An 18,343-nucleotide genomic window follows, 5' to 3' on the forward strand; every position below is an offset into this window, starting at 1 on the left:
GGAGGAAAGATCAATCTGGAATATTATTTTAAATTAGATTGTGAGAGTAAGACTGGGAAGATCAGTGGATCAGACTATTAAAAGGCAAACTTAGAACTAATATTAGCGAATTCTTCTTCAGATATTCTTGAAGGGGAAATATTTGCAGGGCTATGGGGAGGGTGCAGGGGCAAGGGACTATCTGGATAGCTCTTAAGAGCTAGCACATGCACAAAGGGATGAGTGGTCTCCTACTGGGCTTCAAGATTCTCATACACACATAGTGATTAACATGTGGAATAACCTTCCAGATAGGGTAGTAGAGGGGTAATCCCTGGAATCATTTGAGAAACAATTTAATGTGGCAATGGGGACGGGTGGGGAGAACAGCAGAGTGTTTTTGGATGGATCGATGGACTGAACAGCCTTTCTCAGCTGTGGTTATTTAGAGTTGTCTTTAGAAAGGATCTGTTCAGTGAGAGTTTATAAATTAATGCTCTGTTGAATCGGCAGAAAGAAAACCCTCGTTAGCTCATACACTACTCATTCATTGATTTAATTCATTGATGTTCCCGTGCTAGAGGGGAACATGCATAAACTGACAAGGCTGAGATTTCTCAACACCAGTTCTCTGGATCTCGCATCACTTTGTGTGTGGCTCCCTGAAGCGAACATTTTATCAATGAAAATTTAACCTGTGCAGTTCAAGCCTCGCTGAGGGATCTTGCTATGCACAAATCGTGGGACAATGGGGTAAAAGCAGGGGTGTGGGAATAGCTGGAATGCTCTTTTGAAGAGCTGGCATAGACTTGATGGGCCTAATGGCCTCCTCCTGTGCCATACTATTCTATGATTCTATGAAATTGGTTACCTACACCAGAACAGTGACCACATTTGAGACTATTTCTTCGACTGTGAACCACTTTGGGATGTCCTAAGTACAAGATAAATGTCTTCTCTGTGACTAACTCCCCTCGTTACCTTACGTGTCAATTGTGTTGAAAGCTACAATTTTTGCATATTACATTAGTCCTTTTAGCAAATGACCTTTAGTCTTAAAGAAAATATTCATCCTTGGGATGTGGACATTGCTGGCAGGACCAGCATTTGTTTCCAATCCTTAGTTGTCCTTGAGAAGGTGGTGGAGAGCTGTTTTCGTGAACCACTGAAGTTCACGTGGTGCAGGTACGCCCACAGTGTCGTTAGAGAGGGAGTTCCAGGATTGTGACCCAGCGACGATGAAGGAATGGCCAATTTGTGTCCAGATCTGAATGCTGTATGACTTCCCTATGCTTTTGTGAATTCTAATTGTTACTGTGCTCAATTTCCAAAGTGATTAAAAACGGCCATTGCTTTCCTGCAGGGAGTCACCTACCCCGCATGCCATGGGCTCTGGAGCATGTGGGCCCCACCGCTTGAAAGGAGTCGATTGGCTACTACGTCTTTCTGTGGTTAGTGTCTGCATCCTTGCCATCTTTTTGTAGGAAGCCTAGCCCTTAACTTCTCGCCAACAATGATGTACTGAATGTAGCATGTTGTAACCAATAGTAGAAGTGTGGAATAGGTAGGTTGCTAGAAGGATTTTGGCCTTTGAAGGGCTTCCATTAGTTATGGACTGTAATATATTGGTTCTTAATGGGGAAAAGAGTCAATTCTTATTGAAGAATGCAAACCATGAGATTGTGAGGTTTTATCATGGGTTTGGAGTCTTGGTAGGGATTGGCAAATGGAGTACAGCCATTTGAGCTTGCTCCATCATTGAAAAAGGTCATAGCTGATCATCTCACACAACTCCAGTTTCCTACCCTCTTCCCATTCCCCTTGATTCCTCTAGTGACCAAAAATCCATCACTCTTTGTTTCGAATACACTCAATGACTGGGTGACCACAACTCTCTGGGATAGAGAATTCCAAAGATTCGCAAACCTCTGAGTGAAGCGGTTTCACCTTGTAGGGAGGTGGTGGCATAATGGTATTGGCACCGGACTGGTAATCCAGACTGGGGACCTGGGTTCAAATCCCACCACAGCAGATGGTGGAATTTGAATTTAATAAAATATGTGTAATTAAAAGTCTAATGATGACCATGAAACAATTGCCTAAAAACCCCTTTGGTTCACTAATGTCCTTGCCCATGTGACTCCAGGCCTGCAGTAATGTGGTTGACTCTTAAATGCCTCTGAAATGGCCTATCAAGCCACTCAGTATCAAACCACTAAAAAGTCAATAAATAGGAATGCACTGTGGGTGTACCTACATCATAGGGACTGCAGTGGTTTAAGAAGGCAGCTCACCACCACCTTCACAAGGGCAATTAGGGATGGACAATAAGTGCTGGCCCAGCCAGTGATGCCCACATCCTTTATATGAATTTTTAAAAAATCTCTGATCTAAATGGCCTACTCCTTAATCTGAAACTACATCCCTCTAATTCTAGATCCTCCATCCTAGGCAAACAGCATCTACCCTATCAAGCCCTCTCAGAATTTTAAGCATTTCATTGAGAGCACACCTCATTCTTCTAAAATACTGAGAATATAGGTCTATGCTGCTCAATTAACCTCCCCAGGTACGACTTCAATCAAAATCCAGAAAAAAAGTCATACGGGACATAAAAATAATGTTTCATTTCATTTGCTTTGAACTTTTCTGTTTATTAGTTGTAAAAGTATTGGAAATGGGAAAATAGGCTGATTGACTGAGAGTTGAAAATCGTCTGATGGGATAATGAAGAGATTTTTCCCGTTAGAATAGGTGCAGGGAAACTGCAAGAACCAACATGGGAAGCCTGGGGCTGGGGGAGTTGGAGGCTGGAGGGAGCTTCCTGTGGTGAACCCTTGAGGAATACTCAGAGTCAGTGACCCTAAGTTGTGGGTATGAACGCCTACAGCTCACAACGTTTCTGGGTTTCTCAGATGTGAAACTTAATGTCGGGCATAATTTCCCACTGGGAACGGAAACATTTTAATTGCTATTGGGGGAAAAAGAGGCGACAGAAACAATTAATTTTAATGAGGTTCATACGATGTCAAGAAATTGTTGCGTTTTCACTTTAATTACCACTGTGCCTGAGTCTAACTGCACTTGAAAAAGAATTCAATGCTTGTGAAGCGCTTCAGATCTTCTTGGGGAATTGGACGGTGCTGGTTAACTTTATTTCTTGCACTTTGTACTTGTTGTTTTGAATATTGAGCAGGTCCTGGGCGTTTGCTGTTGCACAATGTCACCTCGTTGCTGGATAAATCCTCAGATTGAAGAAAAGCATTTACATAACACTTCCCATAACCTCAGTATATTCCAAAATGTGGTCAATGTTGCCTTTTAGGAAACATGGCAGTCAATTTGTGCACAGCAAGCTCCCACAAACAACAATGGGGTAATTTGGGGAGAACTTCCCTGCTCTTCTTCAAAATGGTGCTGTGGGGTCTTTTGCACCCACCTGAGAAGGGTTTAACAATTTGAACATCTCATGCAAGAGACATGCGAACAAACAAGGAGCAGCAGTAGGCCATTCGGCCCCTCAAGCTTGCTCTGCCATTTAGTGAGATCATGGCTGATCTGACAGTAACCTGAAATCTGCATCCCACCAACCCCCAATAACCTATCACCCCCTTGCTTAGCAAGAATCCATCCACCTCTGCCTTAAAAATATTCAAAGACTCTGCTTCCACTCCCTTTTCAGGAAGAGAGCTCCAAAGACTCATGACCCTATGAGAGAAAAAATTCCGCCTCATCTCCATTTAAAATGGGTGACCGCTTATTTTTAAACAGTGACCCCTAGTTCTAGATTCTCCCATAAGAGGAAACACCCTCTCCACATCCATCCTGTCAATACCCCTCAGGATTTTATGTGTTTCAATCAAGACGCCTCTTATTCTTCTAAACTCCAGTGGATACAAGCCTAGCCTGTCCAACCTTTCCTCATAAGACAACCCACCCATTCCTGGTATTAAACCTTTTCTGAACAGCTTCCAACTCATTTACATCCTTCCTTAAATAAGGTGACTAATACTGTACACAGTACTGCAGGCGTGGTCTCACTCGTGCTCTGTATAACTGAAGCACAACCTCCCCACTTTTGTCTTCCACTCTCCTCGCAATAAATGACAATATTCTATTAGCTTTCCTAATTACTTGCTGGACCCGCATATTAGCCTTTTGCGATTCATACACTAGGACAGCCAGATCCCCCTGCATTTCAGAGCTCTGCAATCTCTCACCATTTAGATAAAACCATAGAACCATAGAACCATAGAAACATAGAAAGGTTACAATGCAGAAAGAGGCCATTCATCCCATCCTGTCTGTGCCGGCTAAAAAGAGAAAAAAAAGAAACTAGCCGCTCATTTTAATCCCACTTTCCAGCACCTGGTCTGCAGGTTACAGCGCTTCAGATGCAGATCCAGGTACCTTTTAAATGAGTTGAGCGTTTCAGCCTCAACCACCAATTTAGGCAGCGGATTCCAGATGCCCACCACCCTCTGGGGGACAGAGTTTTTCCACATGTCCCCTCTGGATGACCAGAGATATTCAGGTTATGATGAGAAGGAAAAGAGAGGCTTTTAGCAGGTACAAGGGAAGCAAATCAGCGGAGGCATTAGTGGAGTACAGAAAGTGCAGGGTGGAGCTTAAGAAAGCAATTAGGAGAGCAAAGAGGGGATATGAGAAAGCTCTGGCTGGTAAAAGGAGGGAAAATCCCAAGATATTCTATAAGTATATCAATGGGAAGAGGATAACCAGGGAAAGAGTAGGGCCCATAAGGGACCAAGGGGGCAATCTATGGGTGGAGCCAGAGGACATTGCTAGAGTGTTGAATGAATACTTCACATCAGTCTTCACCCAAGAGAATGAGGATGAAGGTATGGAACTCGGGGAGAGAGACTGCGAGGTTCTTAAGAAAATTAATATAGGGAGTGACAAGGTATTGGAGGTGTTGGCAGCTTAAAAGTGGACAAATCTCCAGGTCCAGATGATTTGTGTCCCAGGCTGCTGAGGGAGGCAAGGGAGGAGATCAAAGGGGCCCTGACCCGAATTTTTAATTCCTCTCTGGCCACGGGGGAGGTGCCAGAGGACTGGAGAACAGCTAATGTGGTTCCGCTATTTAAGAAGGGTTGTAGAGATAAGCCAGGGAACTACAGGCCAGTGAGTCTCACGTCAGTGGTAGGGAAACTATTGGAGAAATTTCTGAAGGAGAGAATCTATCTCCACTTGGAGAGGCAAGGTTTGATCAGGGATAGTCAGCATGGCTTTGTCAGAGGGAGGTCATGCCTAACAAATGTGATTGAATTTTGTGAGGAGGTGACCAGGTGTGTAGATGAGGGTAGTGTAGTTGATGTGGTTTATATGGATTTCAGCAAAACCTTTGACAATGTCCCACATGGGAGACTTATAAAGAAGGCAAAGGCACATGGGATACAGGGTAATTTGATAAGGTGGATTCAAAATTGGCTTAGTTGTAGGAGGCAGAGGGTGATGACAGAAGGATGCTTTAGTGACCACAGGGATCTGTGCTCGGTCCCCTATTATTTGTCATTTATATAAACGAAATAGATGACTACGTGGGGGGTAGGATTAGTAAGTTTGCGGATGACACAAAGATTAGCCGGGTGGTTAACAGTGAGGTTGAGTGTCTTGGGCTACAGGAAGATATAGACGGGATGGTCAAATGGGCAGATAACTGCCAGATGGAATTTAACCCTAAAAAGTGTGAGGTGATACACTTGGGAAGGAGTTATTTGACAAGGAAGTATTCAATGAATGGCATGGCATTAAGAAGTCCTGAGGAACAAAGGTACCTTGGCGTGTGTGACCATAGATCTCTGAAGGCAGAGGGGCAGGTTAGTGGGGTGGTGAAAAAGGCATATGGGACACTTGCCTTTAACAATCGAGGCATAGATTACAAAAGTAGGGAGGTCATGTCGGAGTTGTATTGAACCTTGGTGAGGCCACAGCTGGAGTACTGTATGCAGTTCTGGTCGCCACATAATAGGAAGGATGTGATTGCACTGGAGGGAGTGCAGAGGAGATTCACCAGGATGTTGCCTGGGATGAAACATTTAAGTTATGAAGAGAGGTTGGATAGACTTGGGTTGTTTTCGTTGGAGCAGAGAAGACTGAGGGGCGACCTGATCGAGGTGTACAAGATTATGAGGGGCATGGACAGGGTGGATAGGGAACAGCTGTTCCCCTTAGTTGAAGGGTCAGTCACAAGGGGGCATAAATTCAAGGTGAGGGGCAGGAGGTTTAGGGGGGATGTGACGCACCCAGAGGGTGGTGACGGTCTGGAATGCACTGCCTGGGAGAGTGGAAGAGGCGGGTTGCCTCTCATCCTTTAAAAAGTACCTGGATGAGCATTTGACACGTCATAACATTCAAGGCTATGGGCCAAGTGCTGGTAAATGTGATTAGGTAGGTAGGTCAGGTGGTTCTCACGTGTCGGTGCAGACTTGATGGGCCAAAGGGCCTCTTCTGCATTGTGATTCTGTGATTCTAATCCCTCTACCAATCACCTTAAATCCATACCCCCTGATAATTGACACCTCAGCTAGGGGAAACAAGCCTTTCCTGTCTACCCTATCTATGCCCCCCATAATTTTCTACGCCTCAATTAGTTCACCCTTAGCCTCCTCTGTTCCAAGGAAAACAACCCTAGCCTATCCAATCTCTCCTCATAGCTGCAATTTTTAAGCCCTGGCAACATTCTTGTAAATCTCCTCTGCACCCTCTCCAGAGCAATTATGTCCTTCCTGTAATATGGGGACCAGAACTGTACACAAAATTCCAGCTGTGGCCTAACGAGTGTTTTATACAATTCCACCATTACATCCCTGCTTTTGTTTTCAATACCTCGCCCAATAAAGGAAAGCTTTCCATATGCTTTCTTTACCTCCTTATCCACCTGTCCTGCCACCTTCAAGGACCTGTGGACATGCACTCTAAGGTCTCTCACTTCCTCAACCCCTCTCAATAACTTCCTTTTTATTGAGTATTCCCTTGCTTTGTTTGCCCTCCCCAAATGCATTTCCTCACACATTTTTGGATTGAAGTCCATTTGCCACTTCTCCGCCCACTTAACCAAACCATTGGTATCATTCTGGAGTGGACAGTTATCCTCTTTACTATCAACTACATGGCCAATTTTTGTGTCATCTGCAAGTTTCCCAATAATGCTTCCCACATTTAAGTCATTGATATATACAACAAACAGCTAGGGCCCCAACACTGAGCCCTGTGGAACACCACTGGAAAATGTTTCCAATTCGCAAAAACATCCATTGACCATTCCTTTGTTTCCTGTCACTGAGCCAATTTTGGATCCAACCTGCCATCTTCTCCTGTATCCCGCGAGATCTCACTTTCCTGACCAGTCTGCCATGTGGGACCTTGTCAAATGCCTTGCTGAATCCATGTAGACAACATCCACTGCACTACCCTCATCAACCCTCCTTGTTACTTCCTCAAAAAATTCCATTAAGTTAGTAAGACACGATCTTCCCATAATAAAACCATGTTGACTATCCCTGATCGATCTGTGCCTTTCTAAGTGACAGTTTATCCTGTCTCTCAGAACTGTTTCCAATAATTTGCCCACTACCGAAGTCAAGCTGACCAACCTATAATTTTCTGGCCTATCCCTCGCACCCTTTTTAATATGCTTCTTTTTTATTCTTCCTGACAAAATGGACAATTTCACATTTTCCCACATTATACTCCATTTGCCAGATTTTTGCCAATTCACTTAAACTATCTATATCTTGTTGTAACTTCCTTTTGTTCTCTTCACAAATTACTTTCCTACCTATCTTTGTGTCATCAGCAAATTTGGCAACCATCCCATCCATCCCTTCATCCAAGCCATTTATATAAATTGTAAACAGTTGAGGTCCCAGCACTGATTCCTGTGGCACACCACTTGTTACATCTTGCCAACCTGAAAAAACCCACTTATGCCTACTCTCTGTTTCCTGTTAGCCAGCCAATCTTCTACCCATGTCAATATGTTACCCCCTATACCATGAGCTTTTATTTTTTTGCAATAACCTTTGATGTGGCACTCTATCAAATGCCTTCTGGAAATCTAAGTACAGTACATCCACTGGTTCTACTTTATCCACAGCACATGTTACTTCCTCAAAGAACGCCAATAAGTTGGTTAAAAATGATTTCCCTTCCACAAAACCATGTTGACTCTGCCTGATTACTTTGAACTTATCCAAGTGCCCTGCTATAGCTTTTTTAATAACAGCTTCTAACATTTTCCCTATGACAGATGTTAAGCTAATTGACCTGCAGTTTCCCTCCTTTTTTAAATAATGGAGTTACATTTGTTATCTTCCAATCTAATGGGACCTTCCGTGAATCTAGAGAGTTTTGGAAAATTAAAACTAATGCATCAACTATCTCACTAGCCACTTCTTTTAAGATCCCAGGATGAAGCCCATCAGGACCCAGGCATTTGTCAGCCCACAGCTCCAACAATTTACTCAATACCACTTCTCTGGTGATTGTAGTTTTCCTGAGTTCCCCCCTCCCTTTCATCTTCTGATTTATAGCTGCTTCTAGGATGATGATGCAAAATACAGCACCTTTGACAGTGCCGCACTCCCTCAGTACTGCACTCGGCGCGGCAGCCTCGATTTTGTGCTCGAGTCTCTGGAGTGTGGCTCAAACCCATGACCTCCTGACTCAGAGGTGAGTGAGAGTGCTGTACCCACTGAGTCATGGCTGACACCTGAATGATGAATCAGAGCATTTGTTTGTATTAACAGTTTGAGATAACTATGAGAATTAATTAGAATGGGCACTCAAAGCTTACATAAGACTCCACATATGAACCCACATGACCCATGGAGAGAAAAATTCGGCTTCTGAACTGTAAGGCAAATAAACCAGCAAATTGATGATGTTATCAGTTCTGTCATTTCATCGCAGCAATTTCTGACAGCAGGCTGAGGCTGTACAATTAATTTCCAGCCCAGCTCTGAGTAGACAATGCAGAGACATGTGGTAAATGTTCATTAAGTAACTGATATCTGATGGGAAAGAACGCATGTTGCCATGGTGACATATTAATGTTGCCTCATAACGGAAGTTTTTAATACAAGCCTTGCACATTCAACAGGCAGCAACTTCCAATATAATCAACTTGGTCAGATTAGCCAACAATGGAAGCATTCTGATATTATGAGCTACCAAATTTAAACATTTAATATTTTCCAGTGCAATTTTGAAAGCACTCTGATGGATATACAGAGTGCACAAATCTTGGCTACCATCAGAGGCAAAGATACACATTTTCACCAGCAACATGGAGGTGCCTGGGGATGATACCCTTCAGTTATCTGGGGGAGACTGGAGAAGCTGGGAATTTTCTCCTTGGGCCTGAGGAGGTGAAGAGGAGATTAGAGAGAGGTGTTAAAAATTCTGAATGGTTTTAATAAAATAAATATGGGGAAACAGTTTCCAGTAGCAGAAGGGTCAGTACCCAGGGTACAGAGATTTAAGATGGGGATTGGCAAAAGAGCCACATGAGGAAGGTTTTTTTTAGCTCAGCGAGTTGTTGTGATCTGGAACACGCTGCCTGAAAGGGCGGCGGAAGCCCTTTCAATAGTAAGTTTCAAAAGGGAATTGGATAAATACTTGAAGGGAAATGATCGCAGGGCTACGGGGAAAGGGCAGGATGAGTGGGACTAATTGGGAAATCTATCAAGGAGGTGCCACAGACACAATGGGCTGAATGGCCTCCTTCCATGTTCTTTCATTCTATGATTCTACAAGTAAAACAGTGCATTTTATGTTGAATAGAGTGGGATAATAGTGAGTAATGGTAGTAATTTATGCTGTCAGATTGGAGATTTATTCAGTTATTCCATTTGATATGAAAAACGTATTGTACTGGACCGGTGACCTAGAGAACGTGAGTCCATTTGCCACCACAGGAGGTTGATAATTTGAATTCAGTTTTAAAAATCTGTGAATAAAAAGCTGATCTGAGTAAAAGTGACTATAAATCTGTCAGATTGTCTAAAAACCCGATTAGATCACTAGTGCCCTTTCAGGGGAAAAAACTTGCCATCCTTCTCCAGACTCCAGTCTCAAACCACCATGGTTGACTCTCAGTTATTGTTCTCTAGAATGGTCACTCTGTTCTATTAAAACCAGCACCAGCACTCAAGAAGAAGGCCAACCAATGTCACCTCCTCAAGGACAATTAGGGATGGCCATAAATGTCAGTCTTGTCATTGATGCTCACATCCTGAGAATGAATAATAAAGATAAAATACTGTGAGACCCTCTGCACACCAGAGCCTATGGAGCTTGGTGATACCCCATTGTGCAGTTACCCTGTGAAGCTCGCAAGTCAGTGAACATGCCCCAGGTACTGGGTATGAGGCTGAAAAGTAGAGTTGGCACATAAGAAATAGAAGCAGAAGTAGGCCATGTGATCTCTCGGGCCTGCTCTGCCAATTAATCAAGGCTGATCTTTTACCTCAACTCCACTTTCCTGCCTGATCCCCATATCCCTTATCTGGCCTCTAACTCCCTTTGATGCTATGAATCTATCGACTGAGCATCCACATCCCTTTGGGGTAGAGAATTCTAAAGATTCACAAACCCATCGAGTGAAGAAATTTCTCCTGATCTCAGCCCTAAATGAGCGTCCGCTTATTTTAGACTGTGACCCTCTAGTTCCAGACTCTCCAGCCAGGGGAAGCAGCCTCTCAGCAATGACCCTGTCGAGCCCTCTCAGAATCTTGAGGTTACCTCTCACTCTTCTAAACTGCGGAGAGTATTGAACCATTCTACTGAATTGCTCATCATAGGATAACCCTCTCACCCCAAGGAATCAATCGTACAAACATATGAATTAGGAGCAGGAGTAGATTATTCAGGCCCTCGTGCTAGCTCCACCATTTGATAAGATCATAGCAGATCTGACTGTCACCTCAACACCACTTTCCCACCTACCCCTGATAACCTTAGATTCTTGACTAACAAAGGGGTCAATCTACCTCTGCCTTAAAAGTATTTAATGACCGTGCCTCCACCACTCCCTGGGGAATAAAGTTCCTCAGACTCAGGACCCTCTGGGTAAAAAACTTTCTCTAATGAGAAAAAATGAGTGAGCCTTTGTACACACCCTCTAAGGCAAATCCTTAGATGTGGAGATTAATCCTGTACATGGTACTCTGTGTACTCACCAGAGCCATGTATAATTGCAGCAAGACTGCCTTACTTTTGTATTCCAACCCTCTTGCAATAAAGGCCAGCATACAATAATTTTCCCAATTTCTTGCTGTGCCTACACATTAACATTTTGCGTTTCTTGTACATGGGCACCCAACTCCCTCTGAATAACAACACTTAATAATAGTTTATCACCATTTAAAAAATACTTTGTCTTTCTATTCTTATTACCAAAGTGAATAACTTCACACTTCCCCACATTATACTCCATCTGCCATCTTGTTGCCCACTCACTTAACCTGTCTCTATCTTGTTGAAGCCTCCCTGTGTCTTCCCCATAGCTTACCTTACCGCCCAGCTTGGTACCATCAGCAAACTTGGATACATTACTTTCTGTCTCTTCATCTAAGTCATTAATATAGATTGTAAATAGCTGAGGCTCCAGCACTGTCCCTTGAGGCACTCCACTAGCCACAGCCTCCCAACCTGAAAGTGTCCCATTCATTCCTACTCTCTGTTTTCTGTTCTACAACCAATCCTCAATCTATGCTAATTTATTACCCCAATCCAATGAATCTTAGGCAACAATCTTTTGTGTGGCACCTTATGGAATCGCTATTGGATTTGTCAAAACATTTCCCTTTCATAAAACCATGTTGACTCTGTCTACTCATATTATGAATTTCTCGGCGCCCTTCTACCATTTCCTCAATAATGAATTCCAGTATTTTCCGGGTGGCTGGTGTCAGGATAACTGGCCTGCATCTCCTTGTTTTCTCTATCCCCTCATTTCTTGAATGGCAGTGTTATATTTCCTATGTTGAATATTTCATACATTCAAACAAGGTTCCCCTACACCTGCTGTCTAACACTGAGACTTGGTCAGACTCCTTCTGGCGTGACTGTTTAATCCTGCCACATCTCTGGAAGAATATATGCACAGATCCACCTCACTGCATTTAGAAAGAATAACTCTGTTCACCCCCCTCCCACCCAGGTTCTTTTGTCCATTATCTCAAACCTGTGTTCTCTGACTATTGACCCATCCATCAGTGGAAACAGTTTCCGCTCTGGTAACCGGTCACATTGTGTGAAGCTTGTGCCTGTGAGTTCTGGGTTACTGGCTTTCATCATCCAGTTGCATGTTCTCCTCAGGTTCCTACGCAGGGGCTGTTGTAGCGATGCCACTCGCAGGATTGTTGGTCCAGTACAAAGGCTGGTCTTCGGTTTTCTATGTTTACGGTGAGTGCTCTTCAAAGAACCCAGGTAAATCAACGACACAATTTTATCCATGCCACCATAGTTGATGAGCTTGTCCTCAATGAGACAGGGTATAAAAAAGTGGCTCGGTATTAACTGTATTATGGGCCAGGTGAAGATGCTACCTTTGGGTTCAAAGGGAAGGCAGTGGCAGAGTGGTTAATGTCACTGGACAGTAATCCAGAGGCCCAGGCTCTGGGGACATGGGTTCAAATCCCACTGGTGGAATTTAAATTCAATTAAAATCTGGAATTGAAAGCTACTCTCAGTAACAGTGACCACGAAACTATTGACAATTGTCGAGAAAACCCATCTGGTTCATTAATGCCCTTTAGGGAAGGAAACCTGCTGTCCTTACCTGGTCTGGCCTACATGCAATGTGGTTGACTCTTAACTGCCCTCTGAAATGGCCTAGCAAGCCACATTCAAGGGCAATTAGGGATGGGCAACAAATGCTGGCCTTGACTGTGCTGTCCACATCCCATGAAAGAATAAATCAAAAGGGGGTAACTTTGCATGACTGGCCCTCTGGTGTTGAGATTCACTAGACAAGAGCTAATGTTATAATTGGTAATGACACAATTGGGCCCATTCTGTGATCCACACTGGGATTAAGGAGAGGATGCACTGCAGCAACTCAGCAAGTCTTCTTCAGCAACACCACCACCTAGACCCATCATTGGACTGGAGATATCGGTTGGGCAGGGATGGCAGGTTTCCTACTCGGAGACCGTTGGGATCCTAGAACAATCTGTCAGCTGACACCAGTAACCCAGAGGTGAACTCGGACAGGACCTTGGTTCATCTGATACAGGGCAGTGCAGCTTTCCCTCAGTCGATGGATCAAACTGGATTTAGTGCTCAAGTCATTGCAGTGAGACTCAAAGTCACAACCTCCTGACTGAGAGGCCAAAGTGCTGTTAACTGAGCCACGACTCTCACATGAGTGTATGGGATATCTGGGCTCAGTTTTGAATATTAAACCGTGAAGCAGAAATATTGATTGACTGCGATGCAGTAACTTCTCCTTTCCAATTTTGCAGGTATGTTTGGAATGATATGGTACATATTTTGGGTGCTCTTTGCCTATGAGAGTCCAGCAAAGCACCCGACAATAACAAGTGAAGAGAGAACATATATTGAGACCAGTATTGGGGAAAGGGCCACCCTAATAAATGCAAACCAGGTGAGCTGGCACATCCAACATTGACTCAATAATGACCATCCAAGGATGAACAACAACAACTTGCATTTATATAGCACCTTTGATGTAGTAAAACATCCCAGGTCATTTCACAGGAGTGTAAATCAGACAAAAATTGACATAAAGCTGCATATCGAGATATTTGGGCACATGATCACATTCTCAGTCAAAGAAGTATGTCTTGAGGAGTGTCCTAAAAGCGGAGAGAGAGAGAGAGAGCGAGAGGTGGAGAAGTGGAGAGATTTTGAGTGGGAATTCCCGAGTTTAGGGCCTAGGCAACTAAAGGCACGGCCGCCAATGATGGAGCGATAGAAAGCGGAGCTGCTCAAGAGGCCAGAATTGGAGGAGTGGAGATATCATGGACGGTTGTAGAAGTTTCTAGAGGAGGTTGCAGATATATAGATAAATAATGAGGGCCCTGAGTGACAGCTTTGCTCAGTTTTAACACTCTGACCTCTGGGCCAGAAGCTTCCAAGGGTGATTTTAACTTTGAACAATGGTGTCAAATGGAAGGTCAATGAAAGGGGGAATTGCGCAAGGTGTGTGAGGTACGGCCAATTCATTATCTACCATTGGGACTATTGCCAGTGGTTAGACAACCTTCTGCATGTTTAAGCTGGAATTGAGTAAGTTAGAACTGACCCCCCAGTATGGCCAGCTTTGTGTTCTGTTATTCAAGTGCGAAGGCCTGTGGGCCTCACGTGAATTTCCATAAATTTATGCTAAATAGTTGATAATTTATAATGTGGATAATAACAGTCCAAAACTAGGTGTCGTGGAGACAAGATGGTCACCGATCTTCACACACACTTTTCTTCTCACTTTGGGGAATAGTGCAGACGTGTTGGAAGGATTAGCAGGCTGATTATCAATCTGTTTGAACCACATCATGAATGCTGCTTCCATGACTGAGAAGCCGTTGGGTGGGACTTGAACCCAGAACTTCTTGCTCAGAGGCAGGGGATGCTACCTACTGAGCCATAAGGCCTCCTGCAGTACCACAAAAGCTTGTTGTGTATTGTGCCTTGCTAATAATGCTGACCCCCTGACATGTGCGTCTTGTGTAGCTAATGTTACCCTTCAAAAAAATAATGTAACTACTTAACAATCCTGTGTGCCCTAATAGCTACACTAACAACCAATTTAAGACAATCAGTCCAGCTTCTAACATGACTCATTTATGCTCGCTGGAAGTGACATACATTCACCCACAGGGATCCATTCTCTGCAAATGGAAGGAATATGGTCAAGCCTTGTACCTTTCTTGAATTACCCGGGAGCTTGGGGAGTCTATAGTTCCCCATTGTTTTCTTCAGGGCAACACCTCGGCCAATCAGAGTCGACTTGCCAACCAATTGGCACCTTCTCTCCTGTAGTATAAATTGTTGTAATCATTTGAAATTTGGCATTCTTGCATTTGTCCTGATTAGTGCAAGGCAAAGAAATTCAGCAAGACGTTTTTCTTTTTGGCAATACTGAAGCTCTTTCCTACCAAGCGACTGAGAATAAACAAGTGCTCCACAGTGCTTTGTGTGGTTGGAATGTGGAGTGGGGAGTCAGGTGCAGATGGTGGACATCTCCGTCCAGTAAAATGAATTGTGTTGGGAAAAGTGACCTCGAGCTTCAATCCTTGATGCACATTCCAACAGGGTGGATCTCACGTTGGGAGGGTTCCTTTGTAAAATCCATGCATTATGCCTATAGTTTCTAGCCATTAGCTTTCTTTGTTTTCCAGTGTTATTCCCATTAAATCCTTTCCCACCTGGAAGCTATTCCCGTTATGCTGAATCCCTGGTGCGAGAGTGCCAGCGGTAGTTCCTTACATTTCCTGACATGTTGAGGCTGACTGCACCCCCTCTCTGATTCTCTCCCAGAAATTCAGGACCCCATGGTTGAAGTTCTTCACCTCCATGCCTGTTTATGCCATCATTGTGGCCAATTTCTGCAGAAGTTGGACCTTCTACTTGCTGCTCATCAGCCAGCCTGCCTACTTTGAAGAGGTCTTTGGTTTTCCAATCAGCAAGGTGAGTGAGAGCAAGTTGCAAGAAACATTTCTCACTTCCTGTGCCATTTATAATTCATGTACTGGTGTCAGCCTGGGAGCTGTTGTTCCCAACCAGTCGCTACTTCATTCACGTTGCCCGTTGGATATTTGCCCCTCCTGCCCAGGAGACATGGTAGATGCAGAGCAACGCTTAAAATGTCAGGGTGTGAAATGTCATTTCGTCCCAGGGTAATAAATGGAGTGCATGCTGTAGTGTGATGAGGATTTTCTTGGCCACTCTCCCTCTTTGTGATGGGGATTGGCCAGGAGACCCAGTGACAATCTCAGCAATTGGTTAAGGTCAAGCCAGGGTCACAGTAGGGAATCCTGTCGCTCCCCTGTCCAATCTTGCCGTCGCCCTAGTGTTGCCAACTCTGGTTGGACATATTCCAGGAGATTTCATCCCATGATTCCCTCAACCTTCCAACTACTTGGTCCCACCATGGGGATGTCCAACCTCATAATGCTCCTGCCTTCCCATTGGCCAATTGGAAAATGAATAACCTCTTTATTACCAAATTGGGTGCGAGCTGACTGTCGGTCAAACAGAATCCTTTTCCCAATTTCCAGTACTTTATAAATAAGAAATTAAACTGTGCAGAGGAGTTTTTTTTTAATACTGCGTGATTCTTCAATTTGCTGCCCAGAGTTGCAAGTCTGGGAAATTAATAATAAAAACAGAAAATGCTGGAAATACTGAGCAGGTCAGGCAGCATCTGTGGAGAAAAAAAAGGGTTAACGTTTCAGGCCGAAAACCTTTCATCCGAACTGAGGAAAATTAGAAATGCGATTGGGTTTGGCAAGTAAAGTGTGAAGGGATGGGGGTGGTAATAACAGGGAAGATTTGGAGGCAGATTGGCATGGGAATGCCTCCATTTTATTTTGTGGTTTTTTTTTCTGGTTCAGTTTTTTTTCTCATTTCTTTCCTTATTTCTTCACTTTTTTTCTACTCATCATGGAATGCGGGCGTCACTGGCTGGGCCAGCATTTATTGCCCATCGTTAATTGCCCAAGAGAAGGTGGTGGTGATCTGCCTTCTTGAACCGCTGCAGTCCATGTGGTGTAGGTACACCCACAGCGCTCTTAGGGAGGGAGTTCCAGGATTTTGACCCAGCGACAGTGAAGGAACGGCGATATATTTCCAAATCAGGGTGGTGAGTGACTTAGAGGGGAACTTCTAGATGGTGGTGTTCCCATCTGTCTGCTGTCCTTGTCCTTCTAGATGGTAGCGGTCATGAGTTAGGAAAATGCTGCTTAAGGAGCCTTCAGTGCATCTTGTAGATGGTACACACTGCATTGGTGGTGGAGGGAGTGAATGTTTGTGGATGAGGTGCCAATGGAGCAGGCTGCTTTGTCCTGGATGATGTCAAGTTTCTTGAGTGTTGCAGTTGCCCTCATCCAGGCAAGTGGGAATATTCCATCACACTCCTGACTTGTGCCTTGTAGATGGTGGACAGGCTTTGGGGAGCCAGGAGGTGAGTTACTCGCTGCAAGATTCCTAACCTCTGACCTGCTCTTGTAGCCACAGTATTTATATAGCTAGCCCAGTTCAGTTTCTGGTCAATGGTAAGTTTGCATTTGGATGGCTGCTATCCAGCCATTCACACCTCATCTAGTCTCACCTTTTTTTAATATTGTACCCATTACAACTCCTTTGGGCTTGCACCATGAAGCCTTTTGACATTTAATCTCTCCTACTCTTCACCCTATCACAGACCTTCCCTTTGCTCTTCTCCCCCCCGCCTCCACTCTTTCACTTGCTTCTGACCTATCATATCTAACTTTCCTCAATCCTGGTGAAAGGTTGTCGACCTGAAACGTTAACTTTGGTTTTGTCTCCACAGATGCTGATTGTTTCCAACACTTTCTGTTTTATTTCAGATTTCCAGCATCCGCAGTGTTTTGTTTTTGTGTCTGGCGGGGGAGACTCCAGGCCAATCCTGGAGTGTTGGCAACTCTATACTATCCCCCCATAAAGAGGGTGACCCGGCCCTTAGAGTCCAACCCAAGATAATTTTGTGCTGTGGAACCCGAGTGAATAAAGGGTCAGAGGGAAAAGAAAATCCTTCTGCCAGTGATGATTTAGAAGAGGTGAAAACCAAGAGCTCTGAGCTCTTGAGGAAGCGATTCACCAATTCTCAAAGTCATGGTGGAACAGATTTAAGAATTGATGTAGCTTCCGTGTTATTGATTGGAGAAGTTGGGACTGTTCTCCTTGGAGAAGAGGAGGTTGAGAGGAGATTTGTTAGAGGTGTTCAAAAGCATAAGGGGCCTGGACTGAGTAGATAGGGAGGAACTGTTCCCACTGGGGGAAGGATTGAGAACCAGAGAGCGCAGGTTTAAGGCAATCGGCAAAAGAAGCAATGGCGACATGAGGAAAAACTCTTTCACAAAGCGAGTGGTTAGGATCTGGAATGCACTGCCCGAGAGCGTGGTGGAGGCAGGGTCAATCGAGGCTTTCAGAGGGAATTGGATTATTATCTGAAAATGAAGAATGTGCAGGGCTATGGGGAGAAGGTGGGGGAATGGCACTGGGTGAAGTGCTCCTTTGGAGAGCCAGCACACACATGATGGGCTGAATGGCCTCCTTCCATGGTGTAACTGTTTTGTGACTCACTCTTTGTGACTCTGTTACTGAATTTCAGCCCAGCGCTTGCTGTGAGCATTGG

The 18,343-nt window shown here is 44.2% G+C and overlaps 1 protein-coding gene across 1 annotated transcript in view; it reads left to right on the top strand.

The window, feature by feature from the left end:
* slc17a8 (solute carrier family 17 member 8) overlaps window positions 1-18,343 on the top strand; it is a 67,225-nt gene that overhangs the window by 31,395 nt on the left and 17,487 nt on the right. Inside the window, exons 5-8 of the mRNA XM_078567670.1 lie at window positions 1,343-1,430; window positions 12,322-12,408; window positions 13,470-13,612; window positions 15,505-15,654. Of these exons, the coding sequence (XP_078423796.1) occupies window positions 1,343-1,430; window positions 12,322-12,408; window positions 13,470-13,612; window positions 15,505-15,654 (468 nt within the window). The remainder of the gene's footprint in view (window positions 1-1,342; window positions 1,431-12,321; window positions 12,409-13,469; window positions 13,613-15,504; window positions 15,655-18,343) is intronic.

Source organism: Cetorhinus maximus, chromosome 22, assembly GCF_964194155.1.
Source record: "Cetorhinus maximus chromosome 22, sCetMax3.hap1.1, whole genome shotgun sequence".
Classification (NCBI taxonomy): domain Eukaryota; kingdom Metazoa; phylum Chordata; class Chondrichthyes; order Lamniformes; family Cetorhinidae; genus Cetorhinus; species Cetorhinus maximus.